Source organism: Cherax quadricarinatus, chromosome 9 (assembly GCF_038502225.1).
Source record: "Cherax quadricarinatus isolate ZL_2023a chromosome 9, ASM3850222v1, whole genome shotgun sequence".
NCBI classification, from domain to species: Eukaryota; Metazoa; Arthropoda; class Malacostraca; order Decapoda; family Parastacidae; genus Cherax; species Cherax quadricarinatus.
Window position 1 is genome coordinate 18,080,239 of NC_091300.1, and position 21,253 is coordinate 18,101,491.

The 21,253-nt window shown below is 38.0% G+C and overlaps 1 protein-coding gene across 8 annotated transcripts in view; it reads right to left on the bottom strand.

The window, feature by feature from the left end:
• The window catches only part of Khc-73 (Kinesin heavy chain 73), an 886,736-nt gene that overhangs the window by 42,150 nt on the left and 823,333 nt on the right, over positions 1–21,253 (bottom strand). For all 8 annotated transcript variants that reach the window (XM_070083276.1, XM_070083279.1, XM_070083274.1 and 5 more), the window contains 4 exons: positions 18,026–18,160; positions 14,799–15,238; positions 14,471–14,650; positions 3,576–3,794 (listed from right to left, as the gene is read on the bottom strand). In XM_070083276.1, the coding sequence (XP_069939377.1) occupies positions 3,576–3,794; positions 14,471–14,650; positions 14,799–15,238; positions 18,026–18,160 (974 nt within the window). The remainder of the gene's footprint in view (positions 1–3,575; positions 3,795–14,470; positions 14,651–14,798; positions 15,239–18,025; positions 18,161–21,253) is intronic.

Sequence of the window (21,253 nt, forward strand, 5' to 3'; positions counted from 1 at the left end):
CACCATAGCTCACGCTACAAGAGCAAGGTAGGTTATGAATTTCTTGTAGTACGGGGGACTGCGCAGTTCTTGTGTTGCAAGGAGTTTGTAATCAACCTATAGTTGGCAGTGAGGTGCGGACTTTTGAGTCCACACAAGTACGTACGTCAGCCATCAGTGAATAAAATATGCTGACATAACACCCCCTAGGGGTAATTTATTATTAACATAATATAATCTTTTACAGCCCGTTAAGAAGTGGATATGACAGCTTCTCAAGACTTTGTCTGCAGGGGCGGCTGTGTGGACGATGAGCTGTCTTATCAGCTAAGTACTCCCTATATTTAATCTTTAACCTTAGCTGGTAAACCATTTCTCAACAATTTGGTCGTGCTCGAACCAGATAAAGGCCACACTGTGGTCCAAATATGTTGTACTACAGTGTACAAATAATCTACGAACCAAGGTCCTTCGAAAAAAGCTGTAAAACTAGTGTTTTACAATATAAATCAGTATGTATGAGTCCCTCCAGACTCAATCACAGAGAATGGGCAGCCAAAAGAAAATGAGCGCTCACCCAGCATTCACCCAAAGAAAATGGGAGCTGGGTGACTCACCCAAAGAAAACAGGAGCTGGGTGACTCACCCAACAAGAAAATGGGGGATGGCACCGTCATCCACTGCTCAAGCTCGAGAAAAGCTGACCTAGTACTTTTTGCTTCCTTGCCAAATTTCCTCCATGAAGCAAAGCAGAATGCTTGATTCTTGCTGTCTTAAGCATAGACAACAATGTCTTTACCATGGTAATAAAGTGGGAGCAGGATTTTCCTAAATTGTCCTTCTAAGGTAAGAGATGGACTGACTTTTATTAAACTACACTTTGCAACACTGGACTCTTGCAAGCAGTGGTCGCTTGACCACGCCGCATACTCGTACTGCACCTGGGATCAATTACTTGCTGTAGCAGTAAACAAGATGCTTGCCCCTTCTGAGAGGGCTGGGCCCCTCAGGGCTGAAAGGGGCTGATACCCCCCCTCCTGGAGAAAATTTCTCCACATTATGGGCAGGCTTAAAATTAACTTAAGATTAACTAAGCAATGATATATTCAGTGGTAAAAATTATAGTAAACAAATTAAGCACAAATGAGTATTTCAAAGACAGGTCAATATAGTGTTCAATTATGTATTAATAAATTTAAATAAACATATAAAATAACATTTTTACTTACCTTTACTGAAGATTGGTGATGGCATCAGGAAGACAGGGAGGAGGAGAGAGGGAGTTGGGGTTAGTGTTTGGAAGGGGAATCACCCTCCATAAGGACTTTAGGTATCAAAGCTCTCTCTGGGGTTACTTCCCTTCTGTCTTTTAATGCCACTATGACCAACTTGAGAGTCACTGGCCCCTTGTCTCACAAAATAACTGTCCACAGTCCTCTGTTTCTGGTGCCTCTAAAATTTAACTAAAATGGAACACGGTTCTGTCACCGAACTTGTTGCAAAGATGGCTTGTTTCAGCTTGCTCAGGGTGGTTCTTCTCCACAAACATTTGGACATCATTCCACTTGGCGCAAATCTCCTTAATCTTTGAATCGGCATGCAACTTCCTTGCCTTTTCACAAATAATCGCATCTGAAACACTATCACCTGCCATCTCTTTATCCTTGATCTACACCAGCAACAACTTCTCAACCTGATCGATTGTCTGTGGTCTTTTTTTGGTTAGCATATTAACACCTTTCACAACATCATCTTCCTTGATTTGTTCTTTCTTTGCCAGGAGAGAACCGATGGCCGACTTGTTTTTTCCATACATCCTGGCAAGCTCAAGAAGTTTTACACCACTCTCATACTTCTGTATTATTTCCTTCTTCACATCTATGCTGTTTCTCACTTTCTTTACCACAGGGGTACCACTAGCAAGTTTCTTTGGGCCCACGGTAGCTTATTTCACAGTCCCACAAACACTAAAACACAATGAAATAATCGTAAAATGTTTGAATGAGAGCACAGGTTAGTGTTCACTCAAGCATCAACAAAGCCAGACTGGCTCACGGCACCTGTGCGGGGACACGGACAGAGCGGGCTGCTGGACAAGTCCGGTACCCGGCGATTCGAAAATAGGGGCGAGTTCGATAATAGGAATAAAGTTGGTTCAGAAAAAGTGGTCGATTTTCGAAGAGTTCGATAAGCGATACGTTCGAAATTTGAGGTTCCACTGCACACATTAGGTGTGGTCCATATATGTGTATATAGTGTCAGTGTTTTGGGTAGGCAGTCAGATGGATACATATTTCATATCCGTCCACTGGCTGTTGATATATGTTCAACTGGCATTATGCATATGTCTGTGAAGTGTTTCCCCTACAATACAAAAATCTTAGGTTGTGTACAAGTTGTCTTCACATTGGTGCAGTAGAATACAGAACAGCAACACTCCCATTCTCATGCAACACACCCTTTTGAGAGCGAGTGATGCTATTTATTTATTTATGAAATGAATGTAATACTATATACAGTTTCTCTGGTATTGTTGTACTAGAGAAAATGTGTTACAGTAATTATTGCCATACACTCCTTTACACCTGCCCAGCTACCACACCTCACAATTTTGTTAATTTGTTTTACTGTGTTTGTATTTCATTTATATGATATGTAGTGTGTTTCTTATATAATTTTGAAAAAATGCCATAGATGGATTAATGAAAATGTCTATAATAACATAATATGACATTTACAGTGCCCCAAAGCGATTATTATTATTATTCTTGTGCTTATTGCGTCTTCAGCACCAGTGAGACTCTTAGCTACTCCCTCACCTGGAATAGCTAGTCCTACTTTGTAACAATGCCAAATAGTGATTTTAATGTACCTGCATGCCAGCACAGTAAGTTTATTTAGGTACAGGTACACAAGTAAAATTATCAGAAGTATCTCAGTACTATCTCAGCCATTGACATATGTACCTTGCTTAATGAGTTTAATAATTTCTAACTTTGCACTTAAAGTAAGAGCCTTATGACTCCTCTTTTAACCACAACTAACCTTAGATATCACTGTAACACAAAAAGAGTATAAATAAAATATGCAATAACTTTAAACACTTGAAACATAATATGTACATAATCGAGAGATGCAGAGCTCACAGAAGATGTAAACAAGCTGAAAGTGAACAGGTGGCATGCAGATGCCATAATGGTGAATCATGGGCTGTATAAATGAATTTCTGGGTATAATTTGAAATGTCCGTATTAGCAAATCACCATAAAGAGAAGTGCCATAAAGCCAGGCCCTCCTGTACATGCAAATATTGTCCAATCTGTCTAATTTTTTGCATGTATATTTTCACTTAAACATGAAACACAGAGAGCCTCGTGAAAGAAAAAAGACATCTGAAACCTTTATTTTTTTGGGACTCCCCAATAAACAAATATAAATACTGTATAAAGTATATCTTTCTATTTTTTAAACTTAATTTTATATTAAAATTATACTCAAAACTACGCAAAAATTCATTTACTATTTAATGAGGGAGGTGTAGTGAATGAGAGTACTTAACACAGCAAGCTAAAAATGTTAATTAATAAATTAATTACTTTTACTGGTGCTTCTCCTTATGCCCACATCACTAAGTCTGTCTGCAGTGGAGCGTGAGCGCTTCATATCACCCAGTCCGCCTTCTGTACCATTACTGCGTGCAAGCCTCATCGCACGCCCTCTCCGATCCAAAAGTAGTTTTTCTGGCTTGACAAACATCCCACACTTTGGCCGAGAGGCAAAATATCGGACACCATTTACAGAACCATCATTTTTGCCTGTGAAAGAATATATATGACCTTTTCTGCAATATGCTCATTGTGTCATATTTTTAGTGTTTTAACTACAGTATTATGTAAATTTTTAAGTAGTATGTTTGAATATGTATGTAGTACAGGAGAAAAAATTAATGCTTAAATTATCAAACAATTGTTTTAAATTTTGTATGTGCATATGCATAGTATATAACCAGACTTAAGTTCTAGAAGTGGGAGATAGTGCCTGAATTCTGAAGGATGTGCGAAGATGTGGTTCCAGAGGTTATTTAAATTATCATGTCTACACTTCTGGAAAGAAGGGTAGAAAATGAGTGACTGTGAATATTTCCCCTTGTTTAGGCCACCACTGTCATTGTGGGAAATGTCCAGCTCAATCAGGGTGAGAGGTGATCTGGAATATACTTGAAATCCAGTTCTGAACACCGAAAAAATTAAGAGATAAAACTAAAATATAGTATGATTCTTGCCTCATCCAAGTAAAGTAGACACTCTTGATCATTATATGTGTCTTGTGTGCCAGTAGTACTCATGGGAAATGAATAATCACAGCTTAATATATTGGGTACTCTACATAAAAAGAATTGCTGTTAATCATATCCTGGTTGATGCATCATAGTGTCATTTGCACCTAAAGCAGAAATCAAATGTTTATTTAGTTTAACACAGCATTTTTTACTTCCTCTAAAATTATTAAGCACCTTACAAAACACCAGCATATATTATGAAAATGGTATACAATACCAACAAGTAGATGAGTAAGACACATATACAACAGATGGGTATCTTTATTGTTGAAACATTTCACCTTCATGGTAGGCTTCTTCACTCAAATACAGAGCTGAATAAAAATGGAGACAGCAGGAATAGTGGCAAAGTGAAGATGATGTGATCAGTTCATCAACTTTGAAGCAGTACAGTGTGAGGTGGTCAGTCCCTCAGCCTGCAGCAGAGTTCAGCTACATAATCTAGAATAATGTGAAGCTGAAGCATGAAAATGGAGCCTTAACACTTTGACTGTCTCAACCCCCAATCCTGAGGTGTCTCCTGGTGTTGCAAAATTTAAAAAAAAAAAAAAATTATTTTTCTTATGAAATGATAGAGAATCTTTTCCCGATTGTAATGACACCAAAAAAAAACGAAATTTCGTGGAAAACTGATGGAATTATGCTCTCACGAAGTCAGCGACCTCGGTGCTGTTTACAAATCGGTGATTTCGCCCACTTTGAGCCCTATTTTCGGCTAATTCCATTGTTCCAGTCGCCCAAACTCATAGCTATTTCTTTAGAACTCCATTTTTTCTATCGATTGAGTACAAGAAACTGCCCATTTACTAATTTCAACTACCTAATAATGTGGTCAGAAATTTGCAATTTGGCCAATTTCACAAAAAATAAAAAATATGACAATTTCAAAATAAGGTCCAGAATGAACAATGCAGACATTTCTGGCTCTAAAATAACATTTTCTTTGTTCAACAGTCATGTCTCCAGGCCCCTCTGATATTACTCTTGCTTTCTATTTTGAATTTTTATTCAAACAAAAAATAGAAGACTTACTATTATGCAGACTACTGCAATACTGTAATAATTGTATAAATAACATCAACCCATTCATGACTGCATATCAGAATGTCTAGTTGGACATTTATTGGACAATGGCATCATTTGTTTACTTTTGAACATTGGCAAAAATCAAACATTTCCCCTACTTTGAGCTCCATTTCTAGGTTCTTTTTATAGTAAAATCAATCAAAATCACCTCTATTTCTATAATATGTTTTCCATTCTATCAAATGAGACCAAGAAAACGAGAATACAACCATAAATACTATACGAAAATAGACCACAAAGTCGGCATTTTAATTAAAAAAAACGGTCGGAGTTTTTTTTTTCTCATTATGCACTGCGTGCTCCATGATTTTTTTTATATGGTGCACACAGACCCATTCTCTCACATGTGGGCCTACCAGCTTTCTCCTGCTTGATTTGAAGCCGTTACAATTTATGAGTATATATACGTCAAACACGGTACCTCGTAAGACGTATATATACAGCCGCGACAGTCAAAGGGTTAAATATGTACTGCCTTCTTTGCTTCCACCAGTAGGCCCCACCTTCTGTAATGTCTAGGCTTTCCATGCCTCACCTTTGGCAGTGTATAAGGCTCCATTTTATACTTCAGCCTGACATTGTTCCAGGCTGAGGAACTGACCACCTCAAAAACTACTACTTCAAAGTTTATGGACCAATCACATATCTTTACCTTGCTACTATTCCTGCTGTCTCTATATTTATTCACCTCTGTATCTGACTGACAAAGCCTGCCGTACTTTTCTCCAACTATCAGAGCTACCAATGCTCCTATGATGACCTAGTTACAAGCAAAACTGCACTACCCAACGTAGCACCCAGAATGACCAAAGATTACCAACAGTGAAACCTACAAATCGAAAATAATAGAGATCAAAGGAAGACTGCCCACAAACCGAAAGCAACACCCTGCTGCCAGCCGAATAACGTAACCCTAAACTTTGTATAACTACAACTTCTTCTTAACTACAACAATTCCTGTAGTATTATGAGGCGCAATCTAAGAGGAAACAGCACCAAGGCCAGCAAGAAAACACCAAAAAATCAACTATTCAACAAGTGTAGTCAGGAGGACGCCGGCCCAGCAACCACCCCACTCACCACCACTCAAGGCGACACCACAACAATAACAACAAACATGGCTGCCACCAGCCCATCCTCCCCTCTCTTCCCCGGATTTAACCTACCAAGTAGTCTCTCAGGTATGACCAACGATCCAGATACCCTAAAGACATGCATCTCCAACTTAGTTATTGAAAATATGAACCTTCGAGAGATGCTAACAAAACAAGACACCAGGATGACACAACTCGAGAACAAAATCCTCAGTCTTGAACAAAAGTTATCAACACCAGGAATGACTAACTGTGACAAGACCATCCAAACAGTCATAGATAGCCATACCCAACAAATAATATCTCTTAATACAAAGGTTGAAGAAGCAGTAAAAGAATGGAAGAACAACTTAGATAACCAGTTCAGTGACTACTTTGCTCTCCAAGAAGATAAAACTGAACAAGATAAACTATCGGATGCAGTAATAGTTAACAGTCCACTTTTTCCCAGTGATATGAACCAAACAAACAGTAAAGAAATTACTCTGCAGATCATAAAGGACCAAACAAAAGTTACAGTACCAGAGTCAGAAATAAAAGAAGCCAGGTTACTAGGATCCCATAGTAGAAAAAGTGTTATGCTTAGATTCCACTCACATGACAGGAAAAAAGACTTAATTATTGCATCTATTAAAGTAAAGAAAGAGGTATACATAAACGAGTGTCTTACCAAAAAACGTCAGAACCTCCTGTATAGAGTCAGAAAACTTAAGCGGGAGAATAATGACACAATACACCAATGCTTCACACGGGATGGGAAAATTCTAGTTAGGAAAACAAATGTAGGTCAAATGTACACAATCACGAACGAGAATGATCTATCACGATTTCTCAGGGATACTAATCTTACAGAGAATAACTAAACAATGTCCAACCTAAAAGCCTACGTAATGTAGTGTATGTTTTGCTCCATTTTTGTTCAAATTTCATTGTACAATCTCTTAGTAATTAAATAATCAACTACCTCATTTTGTGATTTTACTAGTAAGCATAAGTCACCTTATGTAATTTTCTTATTTACTATTGTTTGCTTAAACATTAGCTGAATTGATACTTTCTCAGTCCATATTACTACCTCATATTTTTTTAAATACTATCAATTGATATTACTTACTAAAATTAATAATTATCATTTTTTCTATAATTTCAATTTACTCTCAACATTTTAGACATTTAATAACCATTACTTGTCTAATTACCTTTATCTGTTTTAATACCACATTTACTATCTTAGAGTACTCTTAATTACCTTGTACTGCCAAATAACCTCAAGTATAACTACCAGTGCAATATTGAATGAAATAAACATTACTTTTTCACTTTTTTTGTAATCATTATTACTTACTAAAATTTTATTAAACACCATATTTACTACCAGTCAATTTTACTTTTTTACATTAAACATTATTTTATACTTCCCATAACATTTTGTTGCCATCTTACTATCATATTATAACCAAAACATTACCCTTGTTATTTTTTACTATTATTCTTTTGGTACTTTAATTGTGAATTTTATTTTGTCAATTTAAATCTAGTTATACTCTTGATCTTGTCAACAACATATACCAGACTAGTGCAATTGCAAGTACCATTTCAATTTGTATTTTTATATTTTAAGTTTATATTGTAAGTCCTACTCTAAGATTGTTTTCATATCTTAGTGAGTATATTGTGTGTGCAATTAGTGTATATTTCAATTATATTATTGTTCAAGGCCCTTACTATCTTTTGCTAACTAGTACCAACTACCTCATATATTTTTTTTTGTTTTTTTTTCTACTTTTTTTTTTTATTCTTTTGCTACCTTAACTTGTATATTTTATCTTGTCAATTTAAATCTAGTTATACTCTAATTCTTGTAAACAACTTATATAACACCCTAGTGCAATTACAACTGAGAGTCTTGTGCCTCTTTTATATCATTAGATTAAACTCAGTTGCACTATAGCTCATTCTAGCTCAATACATAGTCAGTACCAAAGTCATTATATTAGACCATAGTGTAATTACTAGTGAGAGCCTGGTGCTATTTTTAATTTGTATTTCTACATTATTAGATTAAACCTAGTTGTACTATTGCTCACTCTAGGTCAATACATAGACTATACCAAAGTCATTACATTAGACCTTAGTGCAATTACAAGTGAGAGTCTTGTGCTATTTTTAATTTGTATTTTTATATTATTAGTTTATACCTAGTTGTACTTTAGCTCATTCCAGCACAACACATAGACAACACCAACTTCATTATGTGTATTAGTGACTATACTCTACATGACCAAAATGCTATAGCTATATACTTGTCCAAACTTCCCACCACTACAGATATCAGTACTAAAACTCAACACACAACTCAGGATATAAATAACCATAATTTAAACCTAGAAGATGATTGATCACGTTGACCCTGATCTAAACCTACATAATCTGACACACAATCAAAACCTATTGGAAAGTAACTGTCTTTACTACACAGCATCACAAGCCAGCACTTTCCTAAACAATGATAAAAGTCTATCAGTACTTAACTACAACATCAGGTCCTTAAGCAAACACTATGATGACCTCCTGGCACTCCTTGAATCACTAAAGACACCCTTCTCCTGCATTATTCTTACCGAGACCTGGCTAAAACAGGACACAATAGATATCTACCCTCTACCAGGATACACAGCAATCCACAACTGCAGACCATACCAAGTTGGGGGTGGTATTGCAATCTATTACTCTAACCAATTATCTTGTATCAGCACCAATTGCTTTAGTGATGAATATGGAGAATACATTTTTGCTAATTTTACTGTAAAAAACCTTAAGACGCCTATAACAATCGGTGCCATTTACTGGATACCCCACACAAACATCCCAAATTTCAGTGAGAAACTAAAGGCACTAATAACAAACAGACAAATGAATAAGCACCACCTTCTCGTAGCTGGAGACTTCAACATCAACCTTGGCCTACTAGATGATCAGCCTGTAACTGATTTCAACAATATGAACAACACACTTCTCATACCAACAATAACTAAACCAACCAGGCTCACTGAAACGAGTGCAACCATAATAGACCACATATGGACCAATATACTAGCCCCCCTTAAATCAGGGATAATCACAGATAGCACTACAGACCACTACCCTACCTTCCTCTTGACAAACATTAGTAAACCACCACTTGAATACAACAAAGTTTCATTTAGACTCCATGATGAGGCCTCAATAGGTAAGTTCACAGCTGACCTAGAGACTGTTGACTGGCCTACAGAATTCTCCAAGGCCAATGGTATTGACGACTGGACAGACATTTTTCTTAACAAATTACTTAGACTATACAACAAACATTGCCCTATAAAAACGAAACAGATCACAAACAAACGGCTTGGTTGCCCATGGCTAACCAGCACCATTCTGAAATCCATTGATAAGAAACACCAATATGAAAAGCAATATAGACAGGGCTTAATACACAAAGATATTCTTAAACACTATTCATCAGTCCTCACCAAAGTAATAAAGAAAGCCAAACAACTATACTACTCCAGTAGATTCACTGACACAAGAGGAGATATAAAAAAGACCTGGAAAACACTCTCTCAGATTCTAGGGACCCAAAAACTGAAAAAAACAAGAATATTGCCCTAACTAACTAAACCTAATGAAACACCACTGCATCCCACTGACACAGCTAACAAGATAAACGACTTCTTCTCAACCATAGGTTCTAATCTCGCCAATAAAATCCCACGCACCAATGCCCATGCTGGGGACTACCTAGATGGGAATTTCCCAAATTCCTTCTATCTTGCTCCAACTGAGCCCATGGAAGTCACCGAGATTATAAAGTCACTTAAAAATAACTCAGGGAATCTGTCTCATGTCCCACCATTATTGTACAAGAGAGCGGCCCATGTCCTCTCGCATGCTATCTCATTACTTTTTAACAAGTCACTAGAAACTAGCACCTTCCCGAAACTACTCAAGACGGCAAGGGTTACACCAATACATAAAGGTGGTGACCCTACAGATTTAAACAACTATAGGCCAATATCAAACTTACCATTGCTAGCCAAAATCTTTGAGAAACTCGTGCACAGGAGACTATATTCATTTATAACGGCACAAAACATACTCAACCCCTGCCAATTTGGATTCAGGAAAAATAAAAGCACTAATGATGCAATCATAAAAATGCTAGATCTGCTTTACACAGCACTGGAAAATAAGGAATATCCACCAGGAATTTTTATTGACATAAGAAAAGCTTTTGACACAGTAGACCACGGCATCCTACTCCACAAACTTGACCATTATGGTATAAGAGGCCATGCGCTTGCATATTTCAAATCTTACCTTACTAATAGGTATCAGTATGTCACCATTAAAGACACAGCATCAACAACACAGCCACTTGATACTGGAGTTCCGCAGGGAAGTGTCCTTGGTCCCCTGCTCTTCCTCATATACATCAATGATCTTCCAAACGTATCTCAACACCTGAACCCCATTCTCTTTGCTGACGACACGACTTGTGTCATCTCTCACCCTAATCTTGCCACCCTCAACACCATTGTTAATGAGGAGCTGATCAAAATATCGACTTGGATGACAGCCAATAAACTTACGCTTAACACTGACAAAACCTACTACATTATGTTTGGTAGCAGAGCAGGAGATGCGCAAATTAACATTAAGATCGACAACACTCTAATTGCCAGGCATAATGAGGGCAAATTCCTAGGCCTATACCTCGACAACAACCTGAAGTTCAGCACCCATATCCAACACATAACCAAAAGAGTATCCAAAACGGTTGGGATCCTCTCCAAGATACGATACTACGTGCCGCAAACTGCCCTTCTCACACTATACCATTCACTTATATATCCATACCTCACCTATGCTATATGTGCTTGGGGTTCAACTGCAGCAACACACCTAAAGCCAATAATAACCCAACAAAAAGCCGCAGTAAGAATAATCACTAAATCCCATCCCTGGCAACACACCCCCCCACTCTTCATAGATCTAAACTTACTCCCTGTTCAGTACATCCACACTTACTACTGTGCAATCTACATCTACAGGACCTTAAATTTCAATATTAACCTTGACCTAAAATGCTTTCTTGATAGTTGTGACAGAACCCACAGGCACAACACCAGACACAAACATCTCTATGACATTCCCCGTGTCCGACTAAACCTTTACAAAAATTCAATGTATGTCAAAGGCCCTAAAATCTGGAACACCCTACCTGAAAATTCTAAAACTGCAGACACATTCATCACCTTCAAAACTACCATCAGAAAACATCTTATCTCCCTGATACACCCTGTCAACTAATTACACGAATACCACCTGGTGGTTAACACTTACACTCACTCACCCATTTGACCATAAACAGAAATCTCAATCTCAATCTCAAAATAATGAATCTTAACTAGTCATAAGTTGGCCTGTGATACTCCAATACTGAAACTATGTATAGTGCCAAAACAAAAGCATTCACATTGCTAAACTCACAAACTAGTATTTAGTCACTTAGCCATAATACCAACTTACCTCATAATTTTGTAATATTTTAAACTTAAGATTTAATTTAAGTCTGCCCGAAATGCCTAGCCATGCTAGGTGTTCTAGTGGTACACTCTGTAATTATTATTTTACTACATGTAAACCACACAATAACCAAATTCTGTAAACTCAGCATTGTATTCCTTATAGAGAATAAACTTTGAATTTGAATTGAATTTGAATTTGACTTGGACCATTTCCAAAGTAACACTGTGACTTTGTAAATGGTCCAAATCGGACCAAAACGTCATTGTAAGCTCCTCTCTCCTCTGTGCGGGTTATTTGTGCATCTGTCATTTCTTGCCAGCGTTTTTTTCTTCCCGGCACTAAAAAACCTCTGCCTCTGAAGTAGCTGTGGCTACCCCTGAATAGGTGTAGTTCAATACAACATTTGGCTAATGACTATTTAAGGAGCAAAAACTAGGGCTTAACTGACCATTCTAGACCCACCAAGGCCCTGTAAATAGGAAAAATACAAGAACATATATAGGAAAACCACAAAGTATATACAGTACTGTATACTCCTGCAGAATATCTATTAAATAACTTATTTTTTTTTTTTTTACTATAATGTCCATTTGATACCAAGGTAAGGTGACCTAGGAAACACGAACACATTTACTATTACACGTTCGACAGATATTATGCGAAAAGTGTGCAGGCATCATAATTCATACAACCTTCTGAACTGCAACATTCTCACCCCTCTTTCAGAGTGCAGGTACAGTGGTACCCCGATTTTCAAACTTTCTTCATTCCAGAATGCTGTTCGAGTGCCATTACCGAACGAATTTGTTCCCATAACGAATAATGTAAATTAGATTAGTCCATTTCAGAACCCCAAAAATACACTTACAAAAGCACTTACAATGATACACTTACATAATTGGTCAAGTTGGGAGCAGTTCGAAACTTGGGATACTACTGTACTGTACTTCCTATCTCCAAGACTTAAAGTCCAGCTAATTGGTTTTCCTGAATCCCTTTCATATTAGCCAGTAAACTATAAAAAAAAAAGTATTTTTTTTGGAAACACATTAAACATCTTTGAGTTGCTTTTTTTTTTAACACATCAGCCATTTCCCACTGAGGCAGGGTGGCCCAAACAGAAAGAAAAACCCCAAAAGAAAAAAAAATCTTTCATCATCATTCAACACTTTCACCATTACTCATACATAATCACTGTCTTTGCAGAGGCACTCAGATATGACAGTTTAGATATCCCTCCAAACCGCCAATATCCCAAACCCCTCCTTTAACCCCTTGACTGTCGCAACCCCAAATCCTGAGGTGTCTCCTGGTGTCGCAAAACTTCCGAAATAAAAAAAAAAAAATTTCTTATGAAATGATTGTAATGACACCAAAAGAACAAAATTTGATGGAAAACTGATGGAATTATGCTCTTGCAAAGTTAGTGACCTCGGCGATATTTACGAATCCGTGATTTCGCCCACTTTGAGCCCTCTTTACGGCTTCCGTTGTTCCAGTCGACCAAACTCATAGCTATTTCTTTAGAACTCCATTTTTTCTATCAACTGAGTACAAGAAATTGCCCATTTACTGATTTCAACTACCCAATAACGTGGTCAGAAATTTGCAATTTGGCCAATTTCACAAAAATAAAAAATATAACAATTTCAAAATAGGGTCTAGAATGAACAATGCAGACATTCCTGGCTTTAACATAACGTTTTCTTTGTTCATCAGTCACGTCTCCAGGCCCCTCTGATATTACTCTTGCTTTCTATTTTGAATTTTTATTCAAACAAAAGATAGAAGATTTACTGTTATGCAGACTACTGCAATATTGTAATAATTGTGTAAATAATGTCAATCCATTCATGACTGCATATCAGAATGGCTACATGGACATTTATTGGAAAATGACATCATTTGTTTACTTTTGAACGTCAGCAAAAATCAAACATTTCCTCTACTTTGAGCTCCATTTCCAGGTTCTTTTTATAGTAAAACCAATCAAAATCACCTCTATTTCTATAATATGTTTTCCATTCTATCAAACGAGACCAAGAAAACGAGAATACAACCATAAATACTATACGAAAATAGACCACAAAGTCGGCATTTTAATTAAAAAAAAGGTCGGAGTTTTTTTTTCTCGTTATGCACTGCGTGCTGCAGGATTTTCTTTATATGGTGCACACTGACCACACAGACCCATTCTCTCACATGTGGGCCTACCAGCTTTCTCCTGCTTGATTTGAAGCCGCTAGAATTTATTAGTATATATACGTCAAACACGGTGGCTCGTAAGACGTATGTATATGACTGAAACAGTCAAAGGGTTAAAGTGCAGGTATTATACTTATTATGCATATCCTTAAAAAGAATAATATAATATAATTGTAATGGTTAATAATGCAAGCCTCACCCATAGGAACATCTAATTCTACTCCAATCCAAGTTCCGGGTGCAAACTCAGTGTGGCCTATGTAGACAATGACCCCTGAATAGTTATAGGGTCGAATTTGTATGCTCTCTCCAACTTCACACCAGTCTGGCAACGGTGCTCGAGGTTTGTTGCTGCTAGTAGGTGTTTTCTCAACATCATCTAATGAATACACGGTATTTAAATAACAATAATGCAAATTAATGATTAATATTGAGATATTCCTGTGAATTTATTACTTCAATACAGTATCATAATGTGTTTAATCTATATGTGGACAAGAAAATTAATCAAACTGATGAATTCTTACCAACACACTCAGATGATGATGATGCTCCATTCAATATGTGGTAATCAGACATTGGTGACTGAGACTGGGTAAGAGGAAAGGACATTCGATGAGCAGGATTCCTCCTGTTAGAACTGCTGCGTCTCATGACTACTTCTGAGTTGGTGGTCAATGACAATGATGAAGTGGATGAAGAAGAAGAGAGTGTAGGAGAAATTGGGCTTACAGATTTTGGAGGAGTAGAGCTTAATATATTTGAAGAATGTGTACTGCAGGAAATATTACTTGAATCTGATATGAGAGTTTTTGAGTTTTCCTTATTTTCCTCATCTTCTATTATTCTGAGACTAATCTGAGACTTGGAATGAGTAAAGTTACTGTGAGTAGAGTCACTGAGGTGAAGCCTCTCCAGTTGCTGGTTGATTACTGTTCTTGTATCGCTGGAGTCACTCTCACCAGAACTGAAATTACGATGTTTATCTTATAATACACACTACAGGAACTACGTATTAATATAATTAAAATAAAAATGATTTAGTACCCAAAAATAAGCATGAAATACAATTTTAAAAACAATAAAAGTAATAATAATTAATATTAGCACTCACACTACAATTTCTAATCTAACACTAATCTGCTACATTAACTGTGACCTACACCTACCCTTTTTATCAATTATTCTTCCCTCAACACCTCAACTTCTTCCTCTCTACCACCTCCCATTTCTGTTAAGTAACATTGAATAACCCTTACAGCTTTAGAACACTTTATGTTCAGAATAACAATAACAACAACAAACACTACACAAAAAGTCGTTCATGCTTAAAGGTACTGCTGAGGAGAAAGTACATAAAAAGAAAAGAGCAATAATGGAAGACAAAATGAGCAATACGAGGAAGAGGCAAGACAGGATAACAATATACAGTAGAGCATCAATAATCTGGAATTCCTGGCGACAAGCCATGCCCAAACCACTTATCATCATTACTATCAGCTTACCTGGAGTATACCTGGAGGGTGCTCTGAGGGTCTATGACCAGGCCTCATGGTAGATCAGGGCCTGATCACCCAGGTTGTTGCTGCTGGCCACAAGTAAACCAACATACAAACCACAGCCTGGCTGGTCAGGTACTGACTTCAGATGTTTGTCCAGCTCCCTCTTGAAGACAACCAGGGGTCTATTGGTAATCCTGCTTATGTATGCTGGGAGGTAGTTGAACAATCTTAGGCCCCTGACACTTTTTGTGTCATCTCTTAGCATACTCATGGCACCCCTGCTTTTCAGTGGGGGATATTGCACCACCTGCTGAGTCTTCAACTTTTGTAGGGAGTGATTTCCGTGTAGATCTGGGACTAGTCTCTTTAGGATTTTCCAAGTGTATATTATCATGTATCTTTCTCACCTGCATTCCAAGGAGTACAGGTCAAGGGATTTCAACCATTCCCAGTAATTTAGGTGTTTTATTGTACTTATATGTGCATTGAAAGTTCTCTGTATATTCTCCAGGTCTGCAATTTCGCCTGCATTGAAAGGGGCCGTTAGTGTACAGCAATATAGAGAACAAGTGATTTGAAGAGAATTGTCAATGGCTTGGTATCCCTAGTTCTGAAGATTCTCATTATCCATCTTATCATTTTCTAAGTAGATGTAGTAGATACATTGTTGTGATCTTTGAAAGTTGAGATTTTCTGACATTATCACTCCTGGGTCCTTCACATTAATTTTTCACTCTATTGTGTGGTTGGAATTTGCTTTATACTCCAATCCAGTTTTTATTTCCTCGAGATATCCATAGCAGAGAAATTTAAATTTATCATCATTGAACTTCATATTGTTTTCTGATACCTATTTAAAGACTTGGTTAATGTTCACTTGGAGATTTGTAGTGTCCTCAATGGGTGACACTGTCATGCAAATTTTGGTATCAGCAAAAGAAGACACAGTGCTTTGGCTTACATCTCTATGTCAGATATGAGGCTGAGGAAAAGGATGGGAGCGAGTACTGTATCTAGTGGAAGAGAGCTTTTCACTGTAACTGCCTCTGACTTTACTCTGTTTACTATTACTCTTTGTGTTCTATTTGTTAAGAAGTTATAGATCCATCTACCAACCTTTCTTGTTAATCCTTTATCATGCATTTTGTGTGCTATTACACCATGATTGCACTTATTGAAGGCGAGTTGCCAGAAATCCTGGAGAACAGGCCCCAGGCTGGTAGCCATATGATTGAGGACGGACACGTGAGACCCTTCTTTATCTTCTCCCTACCCTGGTGTAACTTAGAGTACTCACATACAATATGCCCCTCCCTCCCCATGCAGTTACTTTCACCACTCCTCCACACCATATGCTCAGATGTTTAATACTTTCACTGTTACCCACAAGAGGGTGGAGAGAATACGTAACTTGTGTTTGTCAGATACAATGCAAAAAGAGTGGGAGGGAAACAATATGAGAGGAGGAAGGTACACGAATATGAGAGAGGGAATGGAAGGGAGGGGAGAAAAAAGATTAAAATTCTTTTGCTTCCAATCACTGCATTACAAAAAAGAAACACATTCACTATCATTTGCACACAATCACTGAATTTGAAGAGGCACTTGGATATGACAGTTTAGATGTCATTCCAAACAGACAATATCCCAAACCCCCCCTTTACAGTGCAGGCATTGTACTTCCCACCTCCATCACTCAAGTCCAGCTAACCGCTTTCCCTGAATCCCTTCACAAAATATTACCCTGCTTACACTCAACAGCTCATCAGGTCCCAAAAACCATTCATCTCCATTCACTCCTATCTAACACGCTCACACATGCCTGCTGCATGTCCAGGTCCCTTGCACACACAGCCATTAATTTTAGGATTGTGGAATTGTCATGTTGGCAGATTCAGTAAATGGAATGCTTGTGCTTTTCATATTTCCACTCTGATATTTCCTTTTTAACTCAAGTTATTTCATTTACTGGAGGAGCTATTAATTCTATTTTACATCAGAAACAACTGATTATACAATAATAATATAATCAACCAGCATGCAAATTCATTACAAAATATTTCATACATTACTGTGCACATTCAAGTAATTCATTAAAGATTGGAGGCATACACACACAAAAAAACTCTGCTTTTCAAGCTAACTTAACATAAAGTTTATAGAGATTAGATTACTTTTAAATTACATGGATTTATGAAATTATATTCATTTATACTTTAACCTTAATTTAGCTTAGTGAGCCATTTGAATACCTAATAGTGGATATATCCATGGCTGTATGATTTGTTGGGAGATCTTTATCTGGGGTCTCATCAACACTGACACTTCGTACCGAGAGAGAATCCTCACTCAGAGTTGTTGAAGATACTGCACCAGAGCCATATCCACTGAAGAGTAAAGAAAAGTAAAGGGATACCTTTTTATTTATATACAAATTAAAAATGAAAGTGCAGTTAAAATAGTTGTTAATGAATCCTGTGCATGATAATAATATTTTTCTATTATGCAGAGTTGCACCTATTCACATCTCTGGCTCTATTTTGTCTGAAAACTTCCCTTTCTTGATGGGGCAACCACATATATTAGCTTCTCAAGACATTTAAGAACATAAGAAAGAAGAAGCACTGCAGCAGGCCTGCTGATCCATGCTAAGCAAGTCCAACTCTTATGCTCTTATGTACTTGTATAAACAACTTGTATATTAATTGGGACAGTGATGAAACAAGACATTTACTTGGAAAAGTAATGTTTATTTGAAAAATACACAGCAGTGACATGACAGAAAACTGGCTTAATAAGAGATATAACTACCTCTTGATTTCATAAGCATTGCTACATGCTTTGGCCTAAAATTGACTAATGTTGAACATGTTTTGGGAAGTTCTTTGTCATGGACCAGGTCCTAATATCAGCAGCAAGTAGCTTCTCCACAGTTGAACAGTCCTGTTTCATGATCCTCCATTTGATTACTGCCCATAGATTTTCAACTGGGTTGAGGTCAGGAGAGTTTTCAGGCCAATTTAGAATGCATAGCCTACTCTCTTTGAAGACTGTCAGCATTTTTCTGGAAGTGTGGCAAGGAGCAAGATCCTGCTGGAAAATGCCTTCTCCACCATGAAAGTCTCTATCCACAATGGGAAGCAAATGAGTTGCCAGGATTGCCTTGTATTTCTCACTGTTAACTGTTCCCTCAACAATAACAAGCCGTCTAGGGACATCAGTAGTAAAACTACCCCAAAACATCTTCTTAGGTGCGTATTTTGGAGCTTGTTGAATGTGCACATTTTGAAGAGGTTTGCCTTTTCTCCATCTCACTACCACGGATCTGTACCCATGTGCATGTACTATCCTACTTACGACCAGGCTTGCTTCCGACCAACTGGTCGTAAGTCAAAATGGACGTAAGTCGAACCCTACTAGTGAATATCAACATCACACTTTTGTAATGATTTTATTTTATTGTTTTATTTTGGCATTTCATTTTTTACTTTATTTTTATGCTATTAGTACAGTGGACCCTTAACCAGCGATGGCATCGATTAACGATAAATCTGACTAGCGATACATTTTAATGCAAAAATTTTGCCTCAACTAGCGCTTAAAAACCCGACCAGCACTATTCGCTCCGTACCACACGCGTCCACTTTAGCCTAAGCGTGCCTCACTTGTCCCTTGGGTGCTAGTGTTTACAAGCCAGCCAGCCACTGCAGTCGCTTCCAAACATACAACAACTGGAACCTTTCATATTATCACAGCCTTTGTAGTGACTGCACCTGCAAAATAAGTCACCATGGGCCCCAAGAAAGCTTCTAGTGCCAACCCTACAGCAAAAAGGGTGAGAATTACTATGGAGATGAAGAAAGAGATCATTGCTAAGTATGAAAGTGGAGTGCGTGTCTCTGAGCTGGTCAGGTTGTATAATGAACCCCAATCAACCATTGCTACTATTGTGGGTAAGAAAACGGCAATCAAGGAAGCTGTTCTTGCCAACGGTGCAGCTGCTGCTGCACCACAGTCAGCTGTTGTTGTTGCTGCACCACCATCAGCTGTATTACTAGAAGATGTGGAGAGAGTGTTGTTGGTGTGGCTTAATGTGAAACAATTACCAAGAAACGATTAACCCCGGAGGGTCACCTTGTATAATAAACCCCAATCAACCATCGCTACTATTGTGGGTAAGAAAACAGCAATCAAGGAAGCTGTTCTTGCCAAAGGTGCAGCTGCTGCTGCACCACAGTCAGCTGTTGTTGTTGCTGCACCATCAGCTGTATTACTCTTAGATGTGGAGAGAGTGTTGCTGGTGTGGCTTAACGTCAAACAATTACCGAGAAACGATTAACCCCGGAGGGTCAGGTTGTATAATAAACCCTAATCAACCATCACTACTATTGTGGGTAAGAAAACGGCAATCAAGGAAGCTGTTCTTGCCAAAGGTGCAGCTGCTGCTGCACCACAGTCAGCTGTTGTTGTTGCTGCACCACCATCAGCTGTATTACTCGAAGATGTGGAGAGTGTGTTGTTGGTGTGGCTTAACGTGAAACAATTATCGAGAAACTATTAACTCCGGAGGGTTAGCCACCCAGGATAACCCAAGAAAGTCAGTGCATCATCGAGGACTGTCTAACTTATTTCCATTGGGGGTCCTTAATCTTGTCCCCCAGGATGCGACCCACAACAGTTGACTAACACCCAGGTGAACAGGAAAAAATGCCTGGAACTAGTGCTCATATTGGTGAGGTTAGTGGGGAGGATGTGGAAGAGTTGGTGGAGGAGGACAATGAAGAAGAAACCACTGATGAGCTGCTAGATCATCTTCAACAGTAAGAGGCCACACCTGAGGAAACTGCTTCGGAGGAGGGGAGAGAGAAATTGAAGAAGTTGCCTACTTCAAAGATTAAGGAAATGTGTGCAAAGTGGCTTGAAGTGCAAACCTTTTTTGATGAAAATCACCCTCACACAGCTATTGCAAGCCGTGCTGGTGACTATTACACTGACAATGTTGTGAAACACTTTAGGATAAAGGAACAAGAGGTACAGGCCTCTATGGACAGATATGTTGTGTGACAGAAGTCCAGTGACTCTGAAGCTGGTCCTAGTGGCATTAAAAGAACAAGGGAAGTAACCTCAGATAAAGACTTGCTACCTCAAGTGCTAATGGAAGGGGATTTCCCTTCTAAACACTAACAAGATCAACGGTCTCCCCTCCTCCCATCCCATCAATCATCACCAGATCTTCAATAAAGGTAAGTGTCATGTAACTGTGCATGTCTTCTTCAGTTTGTGTGTATTAAAATTAATATTTCATGTGGTAAAATTTTTTTTTTCAATACTTTGGGGTGTCTTGCACGGATTAATTTGATTTCCATTATTTCTTATGGGGAAAATTAACTTCACTAACGATTATTTCGATTAACGATGAGCTCTCAGGAACGGATTAATATCGCTTGTTGAGGGTCCACTGTACTGTATTTTATACCATA